Here is a 26878-nt window from a genome sequence, read left to right as displayed (position 1 = left end):
ACTAATTTCACTTATTATTAAAAATTATTTTTAAGTTAATTGACAATGTAATTTACATTATTAATATATAAAAGTTAAACTCAATTTTAAAAAAAGGGTAATTGACAACGTAATTTACATTATCAATATATAAAAGTTAAGCTCAATTAAAAAAAAAGAGTAATTAACCCTCCCTTCTGTCCTATTAAAAATACACTCTTTTTCTTGGAAGCTCATAGTCTGTCTTAATATATTTTGTCTTGTTAGCTTTCGACGAACTCTATGATTAAAACTAAGACAAACTTTAGTATCTCTAATCCCAACACTCAAAACAATAGAAAAAATACCTTTGCTAAAAGTTAAATATTGCATCTTTGTAGCACTGTAGTTTCTGATGTCAACATATTCTTTCCCAAAAATATACTCTAGTCCCAATTTATATAGCACCGTGGATCTCAAGAGTCAATCGAAGTTTTTTTTCTTTACTGCAATTTTTTAGTATGCCTTTTAAATATTTTGAATTAAGTATTAATTAGTGTAACTCATAGTACTTTATATAGTTTTAAAATATATAGTAAAATTTTATTTCTAAAAATTTAAAGATTATATGTCCGATAAAATTAAGAAGATTGACTCTTAAAATTGAACGGTGCCACATAAAATCATATTATGACTTCTGGTTGAGTGTATCTAATTTTTCCCAACTCTTAAACGTATATATATATATATATATATAAGAACTTACGTTTAGTAGTATTAATCATGTTGCTTTAACTCGAAAAGTCTTAATCAATGAGTAAATAATTCATTTAACATGGATTAAACTAAATGTGGAAAAGTAAATAAGATTAACAAAATAATTAGCTAGGTCAGCATGTTCTTTTCTAATTAAAATATATCCATTTTATAAGTGAAGGTTGCTTTATAGAGTTTCTAGACTCATGTGACACATCTTCAAATTAAGCAAGTCAACGTTGTTTCTTTAAGTTAGAAATTTCTTCGAATTGAATCTTATTAACTCCTTTTCATAAGACTATCCACCGTGTATCACAAGATTATGATAATTAACAGAGAATTAATTGCTTCAAAAAGACTAATCCTCACATTAGCTGCTTGATTATTAGACTATTAACTTAGTCAAAGCGAGTCGGCTAATCATACTGGCTATGAAACAGTAACCCAGTAGTTACGCCAAACACAACTTTGTCCACTTTATAAACCAGTAACTGAATATCTAGTCAAATTAAATAGTGTAATACGAAGTACTGATTTTTATTCATTGGTAAATAGCAACACTGACTTATTTTTTAGTACAAACTAAACGACTCCTAAACACTTCGAAACAACAACAGTATAATCCTACAAGTGGGATCTGGGGAGGGTAGTGCAATTAAGTGGACTCAAATGTTTATTACTTTTTAGTAGTGGAAAACAAACTGATCATTAAACACAAATGTGAACACCAGTATAAAGCATAATGAGATTGAACTGCAATAAGTCTGTTCATGTTCAAGAAAGCTGTTCATGTTCAAGAAAGCATATCATCAATACGTATCCAAGCGCGAAAAAAACTGTGTGCTTATTATGAATCTGCTCAAATGAACGTTGCATTTGAGTTACAATCAGAATCCAATCCTGTAGTTGGTACTTATCAAGTACCAGAAAGGATAGAAAATTTCAAGCAAAGACTTAGCAGAAGATATCTCAACCCAAAAAGGAACATCATAAGGTCTTCAAACTACGATACACGTATAGATACTTGAGAGGCCTAAGAAGATGCTAGGTCTATAACCTCTGCTAGAGCGAATCATTTCCCGCTAACCTACTTAATGTCAAATGGTCTAACAAGCACACATCGACCTTTCGGAATTCAAAACCAAGCGGATGTACCTATGACTCAACTTCCTGAGCCTTTTGGATAGGAACTTCATCGTGAGCCTTTTGAATTCCGATCAAACGAGCATAATCGACCCACCTGTACACCAATTGTCGAGGTTTTGTTATGTGATTAATGAGTTGAAGGAATATGAGGTATTTGTAATGTTTGTGAAAGGAGTGAAGTATCTTACAACAGTGAACCCAAGAATGTGTTGCCTGTTCGAACAGCAAAGCACATTGCACTCAACAGCAACTTGTGTTGGTGTAGCATGGGCTCCAAAATTCGTTGCTCAATTACACCAGCCACTACTTGATATCTGAGAAAGAAGAAATGTGCCCATTAAATGTATTGGCAGATTTTTTTTTTTTTGTGGGGGGGGGGGGGGGGGTTGTTGTAATTGTATTGGGTTGACAATATTAGTATCCAGATATCTACACTTGGTGTTTTCAGACAGATCAGAATAGAGCCCTGACAAAATATGACATCAGAATAGTGAATAAAAGAAAACAGAAAAATGAATAACAGCCCCTCCCGGGATAACAGGCGAGGGGGTGAAAGCCAACTGGACTGGCGCCCTGGAACACCAAACTGTATTCATTCGAACAATGAGAAATACTCTTTGCACGCAAGCTACATCAGTAAGCTGTACCGCACCGAGGAAAATAAGATGATTTTTCTGGATTCTAAGTATAGAAAGTAAAAGGGTACGTTGCATGATACAATACAAAATTGTGACCAGTGACATTCCATTCAGAAAGATGCTTATATTGGAGGAATATCCTTTGGACTAATATATGAAAGAATGTGGAATTATGCAAAAATGAAAACAAGCATTACTGGACTAGAGCTTCTATTTTGCTTCTTAGGACAAGAAAAATTGTGATATTTTGAGAAAAGGCAAGTATGAGAGAAATTATAACATGAGAGCGCAGATCATAAACGATGAAGATCTCAATATAACTGAAACACAAATGATTAAGTGATCAAACTCATCCAATCACACTCACCGAAGGTTGCTAGAAACTGCCATATAAACACCATAAGCTACACTGGTTGAAAGAACAGGCAAAGTCTCCACCTCTTCGGACTTATTAACAGCCTTCTTAGCATTTAGTACTGCATTTGTCACTACTGTGCCAACCTGGTGGAAAAGAAATTAATTTCATTTAGGTACCTCTAGGACCCATATCATTGTGCAAAGAATCGTGTCCACGAAAGAAAACAATAATCAACAAAAGGCAGGAACGAAAATATTAGTGATATGCTTGAAGTGAAGTTAAATAAAAATTCTAATATAGAATCAAGGACTCTTTTGCGAATTAATGACAGAGGTTATGCCAAAAACATTAATCACAGGACAGTGAGGTGATTCAAGTCAAAAAATTGTTCTTTTCCCTTCCAAAAACTTTCAACATTATCTTGGGTCAATGTGATTATCTTAGGATAAAAGTTCTAAACCAGGCTGCTGTGAGTGAGATCCATTGGTGCACAACAACTAAGCTCCGCCTCAGCATAAGGAATGGACCCCAGGTCCCGTGCTATATAGCCATCCACATACAACAACAACAACAACAACGACCCAGCAAAATCCCACAAGTGGGGTCTGGGGAGGGTATTGTGTACGCAGACCTTACTCTACCCATCCACATACACTCTTCAAAATTTCTAGCCATTCCGTGGCTTTATACAAAATCCGCAAATAGTATTGCCACATACATTTTGGCATAAATGAGAAAAGTTTCAGCTTTTCTCAAATTTCAGCTTTTCTCAGAGCAATTTTCCTTAGGAAAAACTAGCTCAAAATAAAACATTATATTTCTAGTATTTGGTAATTATTATGAGTTTGATGGTGCAATGGGCTGGGTAAAACATTATCATTCTATTTTCAGTTCACTTTTAAGCTTAGTATGATGGCTCAATTGACTCAGTTATCGGTGTCACTAGTCACTAGTTATGCAGGAAGAAATCCAGTGTCTTTGAGCCCAATAAGAAATCAGTAGACCGTACAGTAGGTACAAAATGTAGGTACTTTTAGGGCATTAAGGGATGGTCAACCAAAGTTGAGGCATTGGACAACAAAGAAGCAATTAATTATAGGGGAATGAAACACTAAACACCCTTGTATTCTTTTTCATAAACTTTTGTTATCAGGAAAAAGCCAAGGGTATCGGAGACCTGGAACGTACAGTACATGCTGAGGTTTAGATTAATATTGAACCTTTTGCATTCTATATGATTAGAAGTTTCAGCAATGACCTCAAAGGGGAAGATGCTACTTATGTGGTGAGAAGCCTGGAAGTGTTAGCCACCCCTTTCTACACTGTCCTACAACAGACCAACTACGGCAGCTCTTCCTCAACATTGTAAATCTTCACTGGGTTATCCCAAGACTACAGCACAAATGTCGAAATGTTGGAACGGGAAAGCATTCAAGGAAGACAAATGGTGGAACACAATCCCCCAAATCCATATGGTGGATAAACAATCCCCCCAATCCATATGGTGGATAAACAATCCCCCCAATCCAAATGGTGGATAATATGGAAGGAACAGAACATGGGATGTTTTCAAGACAGTCAATGCAATACAAAAAAATTAAGCTCAATTGTACAATTGTATGCTTTTATTTTCTTTGGGGTAAAGAGGAACTAGTAGGTGAAGCAAAATTAATTTTAGACCTCACAGAATCCTTATATATCTTGTTTTTGCTCGATATGTACAGCTACAGCACCATCCTTAGGGCTGGAGCAATAAAATTTACTTAACACTTCAAAAACAATAATGACCTCACAAGCAAATCACTAAAAAGATGAATGATGATAGGATCTTTAAAAGAAAGAACAATCGACACCAACAATGAGTTCATTTGTAACATATATGGATAAAGGTAAAGATGAAAAAGTCTCAGCACAAACACATCTAAAATGAAAAAAATGAAAACTTGAACATTACCAGGGAAGAGGCAGTTCCAACAGCAAAAAGTTTACTCCCATTGCGCTAAAAAATTGATCCAATCAAAACCAGTTATTAGTCAATAGTTCATTCTTGAAATTTTAGTTCCCAAGAATGAGAGCAAGACAAGAATTACATACCGCTATTGCACCTAATCTTTGCAACAACGTGTACGATGTTCCAGGCAGAGCCATCTGTATATAATAGCAAGTCAAATTTTATCCTTTAACCTTTCTTAACGTACAACCCCGTGTTTATGACCTGAATAAAATTTAACATGATAAGCATTAATGACCTGAAAGGCATTATCTGGGCAGTTGTAGAAGAACTTGGCAATTCGTCCAGCATCACCTGCCATTCGTGGTCGGAGAGAAACAGTAGGAGCAGGAAGATAGACGAGCATGAAATCTGCTATTACGGCCATCACCTACGCAGAATAAAGGCAAAATATCAATGATAGAACTGTGAAACCTAGAGCAATAGTTGGTCCATAAAGAGTGTGGCGTTATCTTCCTTCTTCCTAAAAACAGAAGTTGCACTGAAAGGAATGGATTTCTGCAGCTCAACCGCATTGAGGAAGATCACCATTTTCTTCAGAAGTACATGTATTGACAAAATGATAAACATTTCTGGATAAACATGTAGAACTTCTTAAAACTTGACCTTCTCACTTACCACGGATTAACAATACCTTGGAGAGAATCATCGGTGATTGTCCATGAAAATATCAGTTTCTCGTTCACAATGGATAAACAACACATTGGAGAGAATCATCAATCATTTGCCATTTAAAATCTAAGTTTCTCATTAACCAAGGATACATGACATCTTGGAGAGAAACATCAATTATTTGTCCAAGGTAAATGAAAAATGTTCCGGGCAGTGAATTTGATCTACTTTAAAGATAGATGAACTTCAGGAAAAAAAAGTTTTTGGAAATGCAACATATATGGATAAAAGGAAATTACTCCCGCAAAAGTGACGGCCTCCATGAAAGCCCAATAATTCTCACAGCATAAAATCAGAGGAAGCAAAAATAGGTCCGCATGGAAGAAAATCTTGTTTTCTATTAGCATTACAAGCAAAAAACAAAAATCAAAATAGAAAACAGATGTATATATTAGCAATCAGAAGAAGGGCAACATACCACATCTGCCGCAACAATTTCCAGCTCGTTAAAAAAGTTTTCCCGGCGGCGCTCATACTCAGCAGCAGTCTGGAATAAAGCAGATTAATTAACAAACAAATATTCGTACTATTTTGACAGCAGGAAAGCAACAGCAATTTGCTGTAGCGCACAGGTGAAAAATGAGTTACCAATTAAAAGCACAGAGAAATAATCACAATTTTAATACATAAACAGATATAGACAACATGAAAATAATCTGCAAAGAAAAAGTAACATAACATTGTTTTTCTTTTTGTTCGCCAAGGACAGGCAGAGCAGCCTAATAGCCTATCATGCTGGACTTTCAAGATCTTTGGGAATGGAGTCCCTGTTAATTGGGGTGAATGGGAACATTTGAAATAAATTTTCCCTATACAGCACAATGAAAAACCATAATGTTGTCGACTCAAGTTCTTATGGACCCCATACGCCCAAAGATATAAAGATGGATCTCTAGCTTAGCCAAGTATGGTAACGTTACAAGCCATAGTAATAGAGATAATAACGTGCAGCTACCAATATAAAAATTATAAAGTAGACCTATCCCATAAGGAAAGCAATATGTGCGGGACAAAGGTTGGTAAATTATGCACGCCTGAAAAGGAACATGAATCCAGAGAAGAAAATATAGCAGTTGGACTTTGGCAAGCGACGATAAAAAGAGGATTCAGCCAATGAGGATTGCCTTCTAGCACTACAGAAAACATAATCCACAGCAATGACTTTGGAATTTCCCACTTCTTAAAGCAAAGATGAAGCAAGTGCATGCTTGCACAAGAAAAAGAGTCCTTTATTGGACATAGAAATTATCGACCATGAGAAACAAGTTTTCCATAGCTGCTCCAAATGCTTCTCGGACTAGTCACATGAAACTATATTGGTTAGGACGTTAGGTCTATATGAGTATAATTTCTTTTTCTATGTATTTCTTTCTCCTGTAAAGAAGTTGAAGCTCACTTGCAACCAAGGGAGAATTAGGGTGCTAAAAAAGAAGCCAAAACCTGCTTGTTTAAAGAATCAAACTCTTCCTGTCTGCTTTTTCTTTTTTTATTTTATGATCGAGGAAACCCTTTTTGTTATATGCCCTATACCCACCCAATTTCTTATGTACACAAGAAGGATCATAATTCTTTATGTTTGGATACCAAGCTATCTTATCAATATATTTAGTCAATGAAGTGGGTTGAGGATCATGAGGTCTTAGGTTCAAATCTTGGCTTAGGCAAAAACACTAGGGGTCTGTTTGGAAAACGACCCGATAATTGGAATTGATGTAATTACTAGGGTAGTAATTACACAGCCAAGTAATAACACAATATAGTAATTACGACGACTTGTTTGTTTGTCATAACGTAATTACAGCGTAATTACAAGCGTACTGTTTGGTTGTACAAGTGTAGTTACATAGTCAGATTAAATTTTAAATGAATTAATTATCAAAAGTTAAAATTTAATATAATAAATATATGTTTATAAATGATTTTTTATAAGTATAAATGGTATTAGATTTGGTATTTGAGATACATATTTTTTCTTGAATATGCATTAATTAGTAATTATATTTATAATTAATATTGTAAAAATAAATGATATATATTTTCCAAATTAATAATATTTAGTTTAATTAATTATAAAATTAATAATATACGTTTTGTAAGAACATCATGAAATGCATATTTGATAAAATAAATTAATGTTTACAAATATAATGTCATAACATTATTCAAATATTTGACAAAACTAATCTATCAATTGTAACTAAAAAATGAACAACATGCAATATGAAATAACAAGCCAATACTACTAAAACAAGTTGGAACCATAAATATAATACAATTTCAAAATCCAAAAAAAAAAAAAAAATCGAAACATAATAAGTTTATAACCTCATTCAACAATGAGGTTCTACTTTAATGACATCACTCATTATATGCCAAAGTTTGTTAATGACTCATTATTTCTAATATTAGGAGGTGTAGTTTCAAAAACTAGAGTAATAACGCGATTACGCTAAATGAAGAAATAAAATAAATAAAAAAATAAAATATACGAGCAATTACATGTAATCGCAAGAAGTAAAGGTAGAGAAATAAAGATAAATAATGTACAAAGAAAAATATATTTTATAATTAAAAAGTAAAAATAAAATAAAAATTCAAATAAAAAGAAATTAAAATAATAGAAATAAAAAGTTATAAAGAAAATAAATTAAAATAAAAACAAAAAGGAAAAAAATTCAAAAGTAACCTTGTAATTACACAGTAATTACCACCAATTCTCACCTCCCCTTGAGAATTCGAGAGTGTAATTACACATCTCCAATTACACTCAATTCCATGTTGACCAAGTAATTACTTAACATGCCTAATTGTGTAATTACATCCAATTACACTCAAATCCAATTCCTAAGTGGCTTTCCAAACAGGCTCTAGGTAATTTCTTCCCATCTGTCCAAGCATTGGTGGATAGAGTTACCCAATACCTGTATTGGTGGGAGGTAGTAGGTAAAAATGGAATTAGTCGAGAGGTGTACGCAAGCTGGTCAGTACACTACGGTTATCAATAAAAAAAGGAAGTTGAAGCTAACTTCGGGCAATCCAGCTTTGGCCATATAAGAAGCCCACGAAACAACAACAACCCAATAAAATCTCACTAGTGGGGTCTGGGAAGGGTAGTGCGTACGCAGACCTTACCCCTACCCCGAAGGATAAAGAGGTTGTTTCCGAAAGAAGCCCACGAACAACCTTTGAAATATTCTGCTGAAACATCTCCACCCCGATCCCAACCCTCGAAGACCCTCAAAACTGCAACTGGATGAGGGGTCTGTGCAACCAGAGTTCATGGCTATCCAGCTTAAACCCAAATGGGCCCCAGCTTTACAACAAAGAGAAAGGAGAGGCTGAATCAAATACTCTCATTAAATTTCATCTTACCTGATCAATAAACAGACATGACATTTTACCAAGCATAACATACATAAAATAAAAGTTAGGAAACCCGATGTTCCATTATAACTAAAAAAAAAACTTCAAATATTCTTACCGTTAGCATGACCACAGAGGACGTTAAGGACTTGAAAGGATTCTTGGAAAGCATCTAGAAACTAGATGTTTTTTGACTATTATTTAAAGAACAAAGATTGAAGAAAGGGAAAGAGATGAACAAAGAGTTGTAGACTTCCCCTGGTTCAATAAATTTTTGAAGGTTGCAGAGTAAAGCACAAAGCACTCCCCACTTTTCATCATCTTGCTCTCCTACATGGTAAGCTTACTCCTATTGTCAACAATTCCCGGATAGTTCTTATTACTCATAACAAAAGATGTAAATTTTAATTTTTTTCTAGAGTAGGATTTCACCTTTCCCTCACCCCAAATACGGTTTAACTAAAGTCTTAACATCAAAATACCAGCAAAGTCTTAATATCAAACACAAAACAATGAAAGAAAAAGGCCTATTTTTAGAAAAAATAAATAAATTCCTCAAGTACAGCGTTTTTCTTCATAAGCCAAGTGTGCTTCAAGAAGAATGCATCCTAAAAGTTAAACGAAAGAAAATAAACACATAATTTGAGCTCGATAAATCTCCTTTGTTGTTCGTTTATTATGAGTCAACGCTCATATTGTCTGAACCGATGAGTTCATAGCCTACTAGTAAGCTCATCTGCTGATAATCTCTCCCAATGATGGTTTCTTGATCGACTCCAACACTTCAGCAAACAGACAATAGCCAAATTAACAAATATCCTCCCAAAATTTCAATCTTATATCCTCCCAAAATTTCAATCTTTACTCCTAACAACTCTATCCTCTTGCAGCAATCTTAATTTTTGCGTAAAAGTCTCTACTTCGTCCAAATTATATTCTTCATGGCAGTTAAAACTTGAAAATTCTCCATCCTACAGTATGTCTCCCATCTCGGAAATCACTACAAATGTGTCAAAAAGGACAATCAAATACTACCCCATCTATCCATAATTAAAATCAATTTTGACCAACTTCCAAAGTTACATGACCTAGATAAATTCACCTTTTGACAATAGACACGACATTAAAAACTATAGTAAAATCACAATTTTTACCATTTCAGCATGACAACATAGTACAGAAAAAATGAAAGAAAAGTCTCTTATATTTAGGGGCAGGTTCAAAATGGTCCCTTAAATATACTCCTGAGTAGCTTTGGTCCTTTAAGTTTGCGCTCACTTTTGGTCTTCGCCAAATATTTAACAAACTAAAGAAAGTACTATAGATGTAAGGTCCTGTTAAGAAAGTACTATAGGTGTTAGGTCCCGTTAATTAAGAAGTACCCAACCACCTATTGTATTAAGAGTTAACCAAGTTTTAGATTGTAACCTTTAGCATCTTCTTGATGCCTATAATGCAATACCTTACTTCATCAAAAAAGAAGTACCCAACCACCTACAAATGCATGCCTTCCCCACTAGAAAGTCGCCGATATTGTGTCAAGAAAGTGCAGGCAGATAACAAATATTTTTAAAATCAAGGCCAAATAAGTAAAAAAGCATTGAACTTTAGGGTGGAAACTAGTAAATTTTCAAAACTTGAAGTGCTAAATGCTGATTCCCAACCTTGGTGAATATACCAACGCCGCATTCCATAGCAATCTTAGCTAAGAAAAGATCATCTGCCAAAAGCCGCTCCCTAAACCCTCCAAATTGAAGCAACCATGCCAATAATGGAGATTTCTCTAGCTCAAAGAACCTTAATACTATGGATCCAGGTATTCTCCCATCCTCTATCGCCGCCTTCATATCCTTCGGCAAACTCTCCAATGACCTACCTACAGAAGCAGATACGGATCCAAAATTTAAATGAGTTTCAGTTACATGCACTTAAAATGCAAAAAACAATTACACAATCAGATCAATTATAAGCATTAATTGGTAATCTAATAAAAAGGTAACAACTGCTATCACTGGCTAAAATTCACGGATAGTATAAAGAAAAAAAAAATACAATCCGCATATATAACCCAAATCCAGTTTAAATTAGTAAATACAGAATATGATTGCACGACAGAGAGGAATTCAGGATTTTAAATCGGTCCAAATTACTATATGTATTTTATTTATTTATTTGAAAAAATTCAGTGTATATATAGAGTTTGAGGTAAAAACAGCGAGTTACCTGCCTCCGTCAATGCCATCAAAGCTTCCTTTTTGTTGTTTTTCTGATCGCCGCTCTCCTCGTTATCACCGCCGCCGCCACCTCTGCCGTTTCCGCCGCTGCCTCCGTTACCTCCGTTGAAATTATCGTCTCCACCGCTGCCGCCAGAAGCAGCAAAGGATAAAAGTAGGAATGTGCGGCGGGTGGTGGTGAAATTAGGGATAGAATTCATGGACAACGAGAGCGAAGTAACACGTGTGTTGACGGAGTTAGAGATGGAAACGGAGGTGCGGAAGGGTGAAGAAGGTGGTGAGGCGAATGCTCCGCTGTAGCGTGTTGTCGTCGGATGGAAGTTAACGGCGGCGGCGGCGGCGATCGGCATGTTTGATGGTGTTTTGGGTTAATGCCTTTTTGCTGTTTGGTCTTTTGCTGCTGTTGATATATATACTCTCTGTTGTGTGTTTTTTCTATCTGAATAGGTGAGCGTAGCTGTTTGAGTGAACGTTCAGTACTATGGTTTGCAGAACAGAGTGGGAGATGCGTTTAATGTGAGTTTAGGTTTTTATGAGGAAGAAATAGGGAAGTAAGCTCACGCGCACACCAAATAGAGGTGGACTTACCAACTTTTGAGGCATGAACAAATGAAAGAAATCACCTAGATTTTTGCCTTTGCTAAGATTTAAATCTGAAACTTTATAATTCATTGCTCATTGCTTTCTTGGCTGATTGAGAAGATCAAAATTCCCACGTGAACATTTAACTTGAGTATAAGTGAACTAATAAACACCTCCTATCGTTGACTCAATATATGTAACGTCAATTATTCCTAGTCAGTTGTGAGTATAAGTCACGCCTGGCAGGAGCGTGAATGAGCTTTTTTCAATGCCCAACGGTAATAAACCCAAGGGCCCATCTATTTAGAGGGCTTCTTCTTCCTCATTTGGCCTACAACCTTTGTTATTGACTATACAAGCTTTGTAGCACTTCTACTCTTCAACTTTTTTATAGATTCAAGTCAGTTTTTTTCTTCTCGAGGTCGATATTTTATTCTTCAGGCCAAGAATGTAATGGAACGTCGTGTATTTTGTCGTTGTGGAGATTGACGTTATTGTGTGCATAACCTAGAAGCCCACTAATTCGGGTAGAAGGTTCTTAGGATGCTCAAAGTATGGTACAAGCAGTTGCTATAATTTTTTCAGGTGGGTTGACCCATTTCTTCCAAATCATTACAAGCAAGTGATATCCAGACTGATATCAAGAATTCGCGTCAATGAGCAGCGAAGGAATAGGGGAAAACAATATGTAATTGCGTTTGTTGCTACAATGCTCCTTATAGTGTAATTTTAGCTTAGGATCTTTGCATTGTGTGTTTATTCTTAACAAACAATAATAATGTCAAGTGCATGAAGTATTTTGTTGCAATGAAAAGTGATACTTGGCATTAACATCCGAACATATATTAGACAAGTTCAAAACAATCATCTTGATTGTCAAAAGTAGGCTGTCAAATCTCCATACTAGCAGAAACCAATTTACTATTGTGCCTAAACCAAACCAAAACAACATTCATTAACTATGTTCTGAATATTTTAGACTAAATCTTCCACAAAAAAATAACCTACAAATAAGTTCTGATACTAACAAACTTAAACTTTCACAAAGGGAAATATTTCTTCAAATCATTATAGTTAAGACTGGTTGAAGTTGAACTAAGATTGGCTCAGGTTTGGTTGAGTTGAAGAAAGAGTTTCAGATTGGCTTAGGGTTGCCTGAGTTTATCTCCTTCTAGCCTGTTGTTGAGGCTGCCTTTGTGTTACTGCATTTGTTCCTTTCCACCTTAGTACAAGTGTTATTTATCCAAGATCAATATTGGTCTGGCTAGCATCAATTATTTGCCTAGGATCGTGGGTGACTCTGTCTCTTAACCCAAACTACATTTAAATAGAAATATAATTTCAGAACTTAGCATAATATTTAGACATAACAATTGGACAGAATTTCACATATTTACCCTCTCTATGACTATCCCTGATTTACCAAACAGTATTTCAAATTCATCAGTCTTAGGCATTCCACCTAAAGTTTTAAGAATTTATTGAGGAGTCCTTGATCTTTCTTCTGTAGTTCCAGATTGTTGTGTTCCTGATCCACCATCAGAAGTAGTTTCAGAATTTCTTTGTGTTGCAGATCTAGTTGTTGCAGTAGTACCAAATTGTTGTGTTGCAGATCCACCATCAATAGTAGTACCAAAATGACCTCTTGATGCAGTTGTAGTAGCCTAGGCATTTACAGTACTGCTCCCAGCACCAACAGTTGAACTTTGCCCTTTCTAAAACACCTAGAATATAAAAAAACTCAGTAGATCTAGTGACCCCATTCCATTTATATTCATGCTTGGCGGCTCTTATATATTGCTCTTCAATGTACCCTATTGCCATAGGAGATATATCAGAATTCCATTTTGTAGCTATTTCTCTCATATTAGTCATCCTCTCTATTACCTTCACTATGATCTCTTCCAACATAGTTATGATTGACTTGTGCCTAGAAGTAAGTATCCAATAGTTTAAGGTATCACACATGTTGTTCTGCACAACATCACACTTACTATAGTCTTTAAAAAAGGCCATGTACCATGACTGTTTGGGATATCTAAGCAAGTCTTCTATTATCTTATTGTCACCCAATTCTGCCAACTCATCTAGTTATCCTTTAAAAATGCTTCAAATGAATCTCTTGCACAATCCCAGAATTTCTTCCTTCTTTCCTCACCACTCCAGGTTTTCTTCTAGTTGCTCTATATGTGCGTTGCACACATTCTATACTCAACATTTGGCATTAATTCAGATACAACGAACAAGTTCCTTGAACAATAAAAATACATTGTTAGAGTTCATATAATGCAAGTTTAAGTATTAAAGTAAAAAACGAGATTAAAACAATACATATACCTTCTACATATCAGACATAATTGTTAGTCCTTCACCTTCAGATTCTGTCAGTTTTAAGTCCTCCATTAGACACCTAAAAAAAACCATGGCCAACTGTTCTTGGTCTCTTTCTCAACCACTACCCAAGCAACATGGTACATCTGATTATTACCATCCTTAGCAATACATGACAATAGCTCATATTTACACACTCCCTTCAAAAATACACCATCAAAGCCAATTATATTTCTACACCCTTCTTACCAACCTGTTTTCAAAGCATGTAGATAATATATATATCCCTACAAAGACCTCTTTACCAAGTTCTATTTCTTTTAAAGTCCTCGCCGTAACAGTATTGCCAGGGTTAGTAGTTCTTATTATGTCAACATAATGATAAATCTTAGAAAACTCCATTTGTAATCACGTAAATACTTACCCATTACCTTTTGTCTAGTTCTGGCACATATTGTTTTTCCTACATACGCACCATACTTAGTCCTTATCAACTCTTGCAACTTCTTGAGCTTTATGTAAGCTGATTAATGATCTTATCTTTGTAATGTTTAACTATCCAAGCTGTGTCAGCAAGCTTGTTCCTTGTGACTGGGAAGCATGAACGAACAGGGTAGCAGGTGTTAACAATGAAGTTCTATGTGTGGCCTTATAAATTGCCTAAAATATGCCATCTACATCTACTAGAGTTCAAATATGTTGTCCTGACCCTATTCCTCTCATTTGGCCTCAACTTTAACTGAACTCTCCTCTGTACAACATAGTCTTGTAAATCAGATCTAAATTTTCTATTATTTTCAAAGACCATTCATAGTTGGAAAATAATTTTCTTACATTTAGGGTCAAAGTAGACCTTTTTACTGTATCTTCTTGGAGGAAGGTTCTGCACCTCATCATCTGCATCTACATCATTATCAGTACTATCCTCACTCCCTGGATCTGAACTGTCTAGGTATTGCTCATCCCCTCCCAATTTTCTAGCATATTTAGCAGACTTATCCTTGTAAATATTTTCAAATCTAGGGTCAATACCTACTGGGCCACTAGGTAGCTCATCTACATTAACATCACTAGATCTCTCTTTCAAATTCTTCTAATTTACTTTGGTCTGTCTAGCAGCAACAAGGTTACCTTTCTATATCACATGTCTCTCCAACAACATCTTCATCAGCATCATAAAGTGACTCATCTGTATCCTCATCAGCAAAAACGCCCTCATATTCAGCATCCTCACTCTCAAAATTGCTCTCAAATTCATCACAATCTGAATCTATAGCTAGATGAAAGTTGTAGAACTCCCATTCATCCTCAGTAGACTCTTCTATATCAGCAGCACTCCCTTTACCCTCCCCTCAGTGAAACAACCACTATTTATATCATTCGTATGTGAGTTTGTTGCCCTAGCATTAGCTCTACTTGTTTGCCTTTGTGGCACTTCACTAAAGCCAATTGTTTGGTCATATGGAATATAACTGGGTTCCACACTACTACTTAACATTTCATCCAATTCATTATCAACACATAGCATATTAACAGTGTGACATAAATAAACATCAATAAAATCCCCATCATGAAGATCTTTGCAGAATTTTAACACATCAGCATCATACTTAATAAATCGAAATGCTCCTTTTTAATTGACTTGACATGCAAATTTCTCCACACCTAAGTATCCTGTATCATCTATCCATTTGTTGAATTGAATAACATGCAGTTCATCAGTGTCAACAATTATAATAGTAGGTCATGTTATACCGTTTTCATACCTCACTAATAGGCTAGCTACCGGTTGTCCGTGATAGTGAAATTGTAATTTCACAAGAACAACCATCCTACCTCATTGCACCTATAAAAATAAGATAAGATAAGTTAAATCAGTAAAATATTCAAAAGAAAAAGACAATATTGTCTGAATATGTCTTTGAAAAACAACAAGCAAATGCGGCAAAGAACCATTATTTATCACTTTAAGAGATAAAAAATTTCGATATGATAAAAAAACCCTCATTTTTTAGCCCTATATGCCAAATCAGCCATGGAACTGACAAAATTCAGAGGAAAAAAAATAAGAATTTAGTATGTTATTCCACAAAAGTCCTAATATTAAACCTTAAATAATGAAAGAACCATTGCATGCATACAAAATATATCCATCATGACCAACTTCATTAACGCATAAAAACCCAAGAAAACAACTAGAAATTTCATGAAAGATTACAATCAGACCTTGGATGACTTCTATGTTTCTGGTGAAGGAGAAATCGACGGTACACGAAACACTCAGATTCTTCTTTTGGGACCGATTTTGAAGAAAAAAAATACAATGTGCAGATCATGATCTAATGGACGGAAAGTCCTATGACAATCGTTCACTCTATTTGAGTAGACGATTGAAAATGTAGAGTTCTATGAGAGAGAGGCGACTGAAAATGAAATTAATTTTGAGTGTTTTAGGGTCTTGAGGTTAAAATGAATGGGAAATAGTCGGTGCTTAGTGTGTTTTCGTGCCTTACATGTGACAGGTTTTAATTCGTTTATTGCTGACTGGATTGCCACGTTTGTGAAATTGTAATGCACACGCTAGGATTCAACTGTCGGATGTGTTTGTTAGTTAACTTATTTTCGAGTTGAAGTGTTTATATGGGAATTTTGAAAGTTTATTTACCGGCATGATAATCGGGTGCAAGTTCAAGTGGCTAGGAGGCTTTTTTGCCTTTTAAATATAAAAAGATGTTACATACTTTTTTGAAAAAAAAAATAAACAACAAGGTGCCATACAAAATGGAAGACAAATTATTACTCCCACCATTTATTTTACGTGAATCTTTTCTACTGAACACCAAATTTAAAATAGAAAGAACGAATCTTAAAATTTGTAATCTAAGAAAAGACATAATATTGTTATGACTATAAAATAATGACATCAAGAACATATATGACAACATACAAAATCAAAAACTTGATATTAAATTAAATTACTTATTAAATATAAGAGAATATTATTCTATCTAGAACATATATTTAAAGAAGGAACAAAGAGTGCCCATAAAATGAACTAGTTCATCCTTGGCAGAGAATACTTACCTCGGATTTCAATGCGGATACTGAAACACAAACACAAAAAAACACTAGTTCCAATAGATGCTGACTAGCAAACCTTGGAATGTCCGCAGAAGTGTACACCGGCGCGTGAGTTACACGGGGAAAGCAGAAGCGTGGATATGATGGAGTCGTCGTGTGGGAGTATCGAAATATTAGTCGTATAGCGGAAAAGTCACGTGCATCGTAAGTGGTTGGTGTGGAATTAGACTTCCGCTTCATTGTCTTAGCTATCCTTTTCCTGTTTCCTTTCTGTTGGTTTTATTTGTTCTTTTCCTTTAAATGAGTAGACTTTTGTTATACATCATTTTCAATAATAAAAATATTATACAGAGCTTGCTATAATGGTAAAGTTGAGGTTCTCTTTGAGAGGAGGATTTTTCGCTATTTCCAAAAATTGATATTCCTTCTATATGGTTGTTAGTTGTAGGTGTATTATTTTTATGAATATAATATTTAAATAGATTGTATTTATTTATCGTTGTTGTTTACCTGTAAAATAGTACAGTTGAATTTATACGTTGTTTCTAAACAAGTGGACTTATTTGATCCTAAAATAATAAAATAATTAAAGAATTATACAATACTTAACCTCAGAATGTAGATGAAATTGCAGAAATGACAGTTTCGGGAACAAAGTTTCCAGGCATAGCAATGATGAGATCAAAAGCAAGAAAGTAAAATAGTATTAAGCTTTGTATAGAATGTAGAGTAAGTTATCCAGAAACTTCGTGTCCTTTATAATGATAACCGGACTCACTATTTATAGCTGTGTCAAGGGAAGGAGGTCCGAGGATCATGTCCTCCTTTAATGTCAATCATGAGGGTCATTGATGAAGATGTAACAGTGAACATAAATCTCAAATTCTCTGTAACGGGCAGTCGTTCTTAATATTGTAGAATATTCTTTATTAAATGCTACCGGGCGCAAAATATTTAATACACCTTTATGAGCGTTATCCCTTCCGGTGACAAATGGAATAGCTGTGTTCGGTCTTCGGCCATCCCCGTCTTGGGTTCCACGTGTCTTTCCTTTAGATGACCACGTGTCATATTATATTTTACCCTATACAGTTATTTCATGATATTATGCACCAGCAATATAAGAAATAAACTTGCAATATTACAAAGAAAAAATAGGATACCATGTTAGAACTATTATATAAAAAGGCAGGGTAAAAGATAAAATAGAATTATTTAATAATAAGGAATGACAAGATGAGAGAAAAAATAATACACCAATTGATCTTTATATAAAGTGACATTTTTCATCGTTACGCAAATAACAGATTTAACGATATAATACAAAAAAAATTTAAGTAACAATTAAAATAGATGTTGTATTTATTGTAACAATATGATATAATACAATAAGTAACAACCATCCAAACATGTTGTAAGTAGGTATGAGTATTAAGTTTGGAATTAGAATATTACATTGAAATAGATAGGTTTAAAAAGGATTATTGTAACAATTTCCTCATCATTCATATGTTATCTGTTTAAGCATGATTGAAACGCTCATAGTTATAAAGTTTTTACTAATCTGCATTTTGTAAGTTTAACTTTAACTTTTGAATAAAAGGAAGTCTTTTTTCAAAATAGATCCTTTGTGTAGGGGAATTTAATTTCTGCATTAAGTTTTGTAATCAAATACTAAGGAGTAGTATTTATTTCTTGTACTTGTAAGTTCGAAGGAAAATGTGAACTAACTGCTCAAAGCAGCCTATCCTCCAATTGCAATGGATGTGCCTAATTTTTTTTATTTAACCATTTGGTATTCGAATTTGTCGATCTAATTTTTTTTATTTAACCATTTGATATTCGAATTTGTCGATCTAACTAGTTCCAAATCGTGTCATGTACGGCTCATTTAAAGGAAAACATGTCCGATCATTTAATTCTTCTTCTTTTTTTTGAGCTCGAATGCTACACTTTGAAAAGTGAAAGAATTTTATTTATCCCACTATATTCTTTCGTGATCAAGATTCTATTTTAAAAGGCAACAATCAAATAGAATCAATTACTTTAGTCCCATTTATCGAGCAATGCTGTATATACTAGCCCCATTTACTAGCTAGCTATCTTGAATAAATTTGTTTATTAGATAGTTAGGAAAGCTAACCTCAATAAATTGTATTTTTAAGTGGGCAATAGTTTTCTACTAGTTGTGCTCTATTTCTCTATTTAGTTGAAGCCTGTAGCTCTTATAATCAGATTGAAAAATGACGATTAATTTATTTCCATGGAAAAGAAAAGGACAAGCTAATTAAGGGCCATGAGCTAGGTTAACCCAAAATAATAGAATTACACAAAAATACAGTACACCTATATACATTGCAGCAAAATAACCCAGTTATAATTTTCAAATCTGTAGACCAGTAAAAAATAGGCTAAACTTTGAAAAATAAGCATTTTTTTCTTTTTCCTTTTTATTCTGCAGATCTTCAAGTACGAAAATTCGGTGATTTTTTATTCTTCTTCCCCAAGTTTGTATATATTTCTATTCCAGCTACAAAAAATTCAAATTCATATATAATGCAACTTGAAAACCTTAAATTTTCTTCTTTTCCAAGTTGCAAATAGCATAAATAAAAAATAAGAATTGAAAAAATTATTGCACGTTCATGATTTTGCAAATTAATCAACAAGAAAAGTCGATTTATACATAGATTGAACATATAAAATTTTAATTTTATATTTAACTGCACATGTACATTACATGTATAATGATGTATAACTTTGTATAAACTTGTATATATAATCTCTAATAATGTATATCAGAAAAATAAGACAAAGAAAAAAAAGAAGAAGAAAGTGTCAAACATCCATGGATGCCTATTATACACGTACAATGTATATATACACTTATACATTAAAAATATATCTAATTTATACAATATTGTAAGCATATATATATATACACACTTATACATATTTATACAATATTGTATAAGTGTGTATAAACACCACCTATACAAATTTACGCTAGAAAACACCTTCTGTCCATCACCACATTACAATTTTCGGTGGTTGCTGGTGTTGAATTTTCCGGCGAGGTTTTGGCATTTGAATCTGGGCTTCACCAGTAGCAAAGGATGAAACAAAAACTAAGAGAAATAAGAAAATATGAGACGAGGTCGTCGGAGATACTCTTTTAGGCAAGATCTGATAGTTTTAGGCCAGATATGATAGTTTTTGGACTGATATGCCAAATTTATTGTGGTTCCTGAACCTCTTCTTGTCAGTTAACTCAAAAATCGAAATCTAATTAATATAGAATGCGAGGATTATCACGAGTATGTACAAATAAATCTGTAATTTTAGGGAGAAAGAAGAGAGAGGCGAGTGAAGAGAGATTGAGTATGCTGGGAAAGAAGAAAGAAGAAAAGAAAAAAAAACCTAGAAGTATGTCTTTAATAATGGCTAAAGACTGAAAAGTTTCTTTCAAATTATATACAATCTGGGCCAAACCAGATAAAAACTTCAAACCCAAGCTATTTTTAGTTGGGATGATGTGCCAAGTGATTAAATACGTAATTCTTTCTATTTAAATTTAATAATATAGCTACGCAAGCTAAAGGGATAAGTTAGGTTATCCCAATATAAATTCAAGAAAAAGAAATTCATGTATGTGAAAAGGATGTTTTTTGACTAGTTTTTTCTATTTTCCACTTTGGGTAATATATAGCCTTACAAATATAGCAACATATAAAGGTTCTTTATTTTTTTGTAATATTTTTGTTTTGGTGTAAAAAAATATTATTAATCTCTCGACCAACCAATTATATATTTTCTTTAAAGCTGTACAGACTAGAAGTAAATTGCTTCTAGCCGCAAAATTCCCCTATCTATCATCCCTCTATGTTATGCTAAAAAACAATTCCTCTATCCATTTTCTTCTATATTTCCCCTCTTTTTTTTAGTACTTTGTGTTTAACTAGAAAATAAAAATTTCGGTCAAAGCTTAATTTTAGAAGAACTCGGGTTACTGATAATCAAGTAAGGAACAAATAAGAAGAATTGACTTAAATGATAGCTGAGTAAGTAAAAGAAAGCAAAGTAAATCAGTTTATTCCAATAATATTCTGTGTCCTTACAAATGTTTATTCTTCTCCTTTTATAGCTATTTCTAAGTAATACGTTTCTTTCCTCTCACAACAGAGCCATTATGACCAATTAATGGTGTTAATGTAACGTTATAATTAGCAATCGTAACTGTTTCGTGAAGATTCTGTAACGTTTTCCATCATTGATGCTCATTAATTACGGATAATACGTATATGTACTTTTTGCTATCTAGGTTCATTCCTCCGATATCTCTTCAAATTACCAAGAGGTCCGAGTAACCGTTCCTTCCTGTTTTCTTGAATCTATGCCCGTATTTATTAAGGCTTGTGTTTCTTCGAATACTCTTTGCCATCTGTCACTCTTTCGTTGATCCACGTGTCTTGACATGTCAGCACATAATTAATTCCATATGTTAACTTGATTTTTTCCAATACAGATAGTCCCCCTACTTGCCATTTATTCATCAATTGAACATTTGGGAAGTGGATCTTATTAAAGCAGGAATTTTTGCCGTCATTCTACATATCATTATACCTTATGCAGAACTAACGCTTCGCATGTCACTTCCATTTAATGCATATGACACGTGGTGACGTTTGATTGGTTCTGAAACCCTTCAACACCTTTTAAGGCTTTTTTACGGCTTACATCAATCACGAAGTGACAGTTTTCATCATGACGTTCCCATCATTACCTTTTTGTTTGACGGTTGCTTCTGAGCACAAATATAACCTTTGTCTTTTTCTTTCTCATAAAAGTTTTCCATCTTTGAATATTCATTCTTGTCTTCTTCCTCGTACAGCTATGTATTCTTCTAACCCTAATCCCCAAAAAGTTCCTATTGTTGATGAACTTCCCCTTGCTCCTATTAGAAGCAGAAAAGGGGGAAGATTACGCAGTTTAGGATCATCATCTATTCGAGGTGCTTCTTTACCTCCACCTAGTTCTATTCCTCCTTCTTCTTCTAGAACTAGGGGTTCTCTTCTACATAGATCTTCTGCCAGAAGTAGGGACTCTAATGAACCAATTCGTGAATCCATAGTAGACAAAATTATCCCCTTTGAACTTTCTTTTTTATACTGATAGAGAGTCGATTAAGAATCAGGTTTCTTCTATGTCCTCTCTTGATCGTGCTGATGTTTACCCTTCTCAGATTATTGAAGGTTTGATCTCTGTTGTTCATAGAGATTGTCATTGGAAATTTGACTTCCCAATCATAATTCCTAATACAAATCAAAGGATCACGTCCTTCAAGGTTGGCTTTTCTTTCGTGTATACATATCCCTTTACACTGAATTTTAGACCCCCCATTGATCCTGTTATCATCGAGTTCTTTCGGTTTTTCAATGTTTGTTTAGGACAAATTGGCCCTATTGTGTGGAGGGTTGTTGCTTATTTAAGGTACTTGGCTAACTTGGCTCAATTGCTTTTTACTTTTTTTTATCTGATCCACCTTTACTCCCCTAAGTTGTTCCGACATGGGATCTTTACTTTGGTGGCAATGAGTAAGAGGATTTTAGTCAGCCCTGAGGATGACAAGGACCATGGCTGGTATGCCAGATTTATTGATGCTCCTACTGTAGGGTTAGTAGGTGAAGAAAATATACCATTCCCTGAAAAGTGGAATTTTGCATGTAAGTTTTCTTTACAACTTTCTTTTTTCTCTTTTCCCCCCTTTTTTCCTTTTTAAGAAAGGGTTTGTTCTTCCCGTGACCGTTTCACCTCTCTTTTTTCAGCAACCATGGGAACTGTTGAAGAGATTCCCAATTTCCGTGGTTGGGTAGAGAAATTGTTGATCATCGCTCTGATGGAGGTTAGATCTTGGAAATACCTTTCAAACAGGTTTGGTTGGAAGGTTAAGACACATGGTAAAAACTTTCCTTTCTTCTTTCTATTTTTGTTCATCCTCCCTTTAGAATGTATTTGACCCCTTTTTTATCAGGGTTTCCTATTCGTGGTGTAAGTGTAGAGTCAATCGCAACTTCCATACTTTCTTTGGCAAGAGCTCAGGAGATAATATTAAGTTCTTCATCGAAAAGGAAAGCTGATGCACCCCAGGATTCTGAGGAGGAAGAGGAACGAGATGGAAGTTCTTTGGTTAGAAGGCCGCGAGCTAGAAGACGCGTTATTTCGAATGACGAAGCTACTCCTCCCCGTTCTATTCTCGTGATCGAGCATATTAAAGCCACCTTAGTGAGTTCTGACGATGATACTCCTATGGCAGCTTGTGACTCTGATGAACAACTTTTTTCATGTGGGTTTGATAGTGAAGTTTTTGATTTGGTGTCTGATGAAGTACCTCTTGCGTCTTTCCCCGCGTCTATCCCAATGGAATGCTCTTTGCCTGTTTCTACTGCTGTTGTTTTGCCCCACCTCAAGCTATTATGACTTCCTCTACAGTCCCCACTAATACTATTTCTTGCACTTAAGTTGGTTCTTCAAGTAGAAGTAGAGTGATGAAGCAAATTACCATTGAAGTCCCTGCCGATGGTAGTCTTTTGAAAAAGTCAGGTTGAGCTGACGTATGGTTGAAACCTTTGATTGGTTCGGTTGAAAAGTCCAAACTAGAAAGTCACAGTTCTTTGACTTGGATGAATGATATCGTGCAGTCATCATTGAAGGTATTAATTTCTTTTCATGTTTTATTCCATTCTCCTTTTACTAAGATTCTTACCCCCTTTTTTAGATAAATCTCATCGGTACGGAAATGATGAAAAGGGTTTCCCATACATAGTAATTGATGCATGATTACCAAATTGAGGCAGACAATTGGAAAGAATAATATGAAAGTTTTCATCTTGAGATGGAAGTTTTAGAAGAAAGCAAATGTACCTTAGAGCACCGGTTGAGAGTCATGGCATCAGAATTGACAGTTGAAAAAGCTTCTTCCAACCAGGCGGGCAAAGAAAAGAATCTCCTTGATTCTTCTTTTGCTGAACAACTCTCCAAATCTACTGAAGAGATCAGAGGCCTTAAAGCTTTGCTAAATGAGAAAGAAGTTTATGCTGGTGAGCTTGTTCAAATACTCACACAGGTCCAACAAGATCTCCGAGTGTCTTCTTACAAGTTTAAGTTTTTGGAGAGTTCATTTGCCCCTTTGCAGTCTTCTTACAATGTTGTTTTAACTGGGAGGGAGGAGTTCAATAGTGAAATTGACCATTGGGAAAGAGACTACGAGGCTCTTGAGGATAGGGCTGCTGTTGAAGTTAGTTGGGCTATTTTGAACACGGGCCATGATACTCTTATAGAAGTAAGCCAAGAAGGTTTTAGCTTGGATGTTGAGTTAGCCAAGATTAAGGAGACAATAGAAAAAACTCAGCAAAGCCAAAGCTTTTCTTCACCTATGGCTGATATCCCGAAAATATTGAAGCGGATCCTGGTGCGGTGGATGTCCCAGCTCCTTCAGACCAAATCAAGCCTTTTGTTGCTGATGATGCCCTGAACTCTTCTTCTGAACCTTCTCCACAGCGAAAGTTTATTTGTGAAGTTTGACTCTTTTTTTTCTTTTTGGTGGAATGTGTGGTGGTATTACCCCTGGTCCCATTTGGGGGTTATGTTTTTGGTAACAGTATGTCCCCAGGCCTTTTCGGGGCTTCTAGAATGACAATCAGTTTATGACTAAGTTCATACTTAGCTTAAACTTAATATTACAAAGTTTTCATTTTAACTTAATTCTCTCGAGTTTCTGCTATACTCTTTTAGTAATTCGCCTTGCTTTTTTATAAGTCCAAGGTCTTGCTTTTTAATTGGTTGGTTTGCTTTACCCTTTTGATTTTTTGCACTTTTAGAAATGCTTAATTAACTTCATGGATTTTTGAATCAAACATGAACTATAAAAGAAGGCCCTTTTATATACGACACTTAATGAAGAATATGTCTCAACTTCATAATGGTGTAAAAATAGGAAAGGAGAAATAGGAACACACATGTTTCTTGAAATAACTTTGATAAAGTTTTCATTCGAACTTTGTCAAGTTTAAATAACATCTTATATATATTTAAATATCTTCTATTACTCTTCCGTAACTATTTTCTTTACAACAGATTTGCTAAAAAGAAAAACCAAGAGTTTCTTTATGACCCATAGCTAAATATTGCCTTTAACCTAAACATTTGTAAGATTTTGAAATCTGTATCCACGAGTGTATTCTCCACAGGCTTTTGGATCAGGCTTGCATTTTAGGCTCGTGACTTTGCTCAGAACTTGATATTTATTTAGTAGACTTTAGGCTTGACTTGAAATTTATTTGTTTCAGCCTTCCTTGCCTTCATTAGACATATGATATATGTATATTATATTAGTCCCCCAAGTGTTTGAGCTTTGAAGTATGAAATCTCGAGAACTTGATTATTCCTTCCATGCAGTCCTTTTCCTGAAAAGGAAAAACATACGGTACTCGGAGGTATGATTTTAGATGAAGGCTGCATAACCCATTTAAATTTCCATCAGAATAATTGTAACCCTGGACCGGGAATTATGTTCTCCACGTGTCTTTCAGGTCGTAATTCATCATTTAGTACGGACTAGCTTTCTGCCTATCATCTAAAATCGTTAGTAAAATTTTAATAATTCAAAAATAAAAATCGTGAGTGGGGATACCTGCCCGTTGGTATTTCCTTTCCTTAGAAGTAGTATCTCTTCAGATGAACATCATTCTAATTTGAAGGTAGAGTCTTGCCATCCAATGTTTCAAGCTCGTATGCTCCTTTTCCTGCGATACCATGAATCTTGTAAGGCCCTTCCCAATTTGGACTTAACTTTCCTGCGTTGGCTGCCCTTGTGGATTAGAAAAATTTCTTGAGTACGTAGTACCCAATCTTGAAGTATCTGAGATGGGCTTTTCGATTGTAATACTGCTCAATAATTTGTTTTTGCACTGCCATCCTTATTAATGCAGTTTCCCTCATTTCTTCAAGTAAATCCAGGTTTATCCGCATCTCTTCTTCATTCGATTCTTCAGTAGCTTGAGTATATCTCGTACTTGGTTCCCCTATCTCGATTGAAATTAAGGCTTCATCTTCATATACAAGTGAAAACGGTGTTTTTCCCCTACTTGTTTTTGTTGTTGTTCGGTAAGCCCACAAGACTCCAAGTAGTACCTCTGGCCAATTGCCTTTAGATTCATCCAGTCTTTTCTTCAAGTTGTTGATAATGACTTTATTTGTTGATTCATCTTGTCCATTACCCATCGGATGGTAAGGTATTGAGGTAATCCTTTTAATTCGCCAACTTTGAAAAAATTCCGTGATTTTTGCACCTATAAATTGAGGGCCATTATCACATACGATTTCCTTTGGCACCCCGAATCGGCATATGATGTTTCGCTAGATGAAGTCTCTGACCTCTTTTTCTCGTACCTGTTTGAAAGCTCCCGCTTCTACCCACTTAGTAAAATAGTCAGTGAGAACTAACAAAAATCTTACTTTGCCTTTGACTTGTGGTAGTTGACCTACGATATCCATCCCCCACTTCATAAAAGGCCATGGTGCAACGACTGGATACAATAATTCAGCTGGTCGATGCATGTTGTTACCATATCTTGTCACATTTTGCCACAAAATTTTCCGCGTCTTCCTCCATTTTTGGCCAATAATATCCGGCTCTAATCATGGGTTTTACCAAAGATCTTCCTCCAGCATGATTTCCACAATGCCCCTC

At 34.9% G+C, this 26878-nt stretch overlaps 2 protein-coding genes across 2 annotated transcripts; both read right to left on the bottom strand.

Moving 5' to 3' along the window:
* Positions 1 to 1537: 1537 nt before the first annotated feature.
* Positions 1538 to 11751, bottom strand: LOC104235294 (protein RETICULATA-RELATED 4, chloroplastic-like). The gene is made up of 9 exons (XM_009789021.2): positions 11126 to 11751; positions 10567 to 10778; positions 5958 to 6026; positions 5106 to 5237; positions 4951 to 5004; positions 4811 to 4855; positions 2866 to 2999; positions 2049 to 2174; positions 1538 to 1954 (listed from the first exon to the last, which is right to left on the bottom strand). Exons 1-9 carry the CDS (start codon positions 11484 to 11486, stop codon positions 1870 to 1872), a joined length of 1218 nt encoding a protein of 405 aa, XP_009787323.1. The 5' UTR covers positions 11487 to 11751; the 3' UTR covers positions 1538 to 1869.
* A 14253-nt stretch (positions 11752 to 26004) lies between these two features.
* On the bottom strand, positions 26005 to 26409 carry LOC138881845 (uncharacterized). Its single transcript, XM_070162131.1, has one exon. The coding sequence runs from the start codon at positions 26407 to 26409 to the stop codon at positions 26005 to 26007; it is 405 nt and encodes a 134-aa protein (XP_070018232.1).
* Between the last annotated feature and the right edge of the window lie 469 nt (positions 26410 to 26878).

This window comes from Nicotiana sylvestris, chromosome 11 (genome assembly GCF_000393655.2).
Source record: "Nicotiana sylvestris chromosome 11, ASM39365v2, whole genome shotgun sequence".
NCBI classification, from domain to species: domain Eukaryota; kingdom Viridiplantae; phylum Streptophyta; class Magnoliopsida; order Solanales; family Solanaceae; genus Nicotiana; species Nicotiana sylvestris.
Note: the sequence above shows the minus strand (reverse complement) of the source record. Positions and strands in the feature narration are given on the sequence as shown.

Coding starts and splice junctions, on each gene's coding strand:
- LOC104235294 (XM_009789021.2), bottom strand. CDS start 11,486: ATGCCGATCGCCGCCGCCGCCGCCGTTAACTTCCATCCGACGACAACA. Junction 5,005..5,105: donor GCCCAGATAATGCCTTTCAG/GTCATTAATGCT, acceptor TATTATATACAG/ATGGCTCTGCCTGGAACATC. Junction 3,000..4,810: donor TTGGAACTGCCTCTTCCCTG/GTAATGTTCAAG, acceptor CTTTTCCACCAG/GTTGGCACAGTAGTGACAAA.
- LOC138881845 (XM_070162131.1), bottom strand. CDS start 26,409: ATGGGTAATGGACAAGATGAATCAACAAATAAAGTCATTATCAACAAC.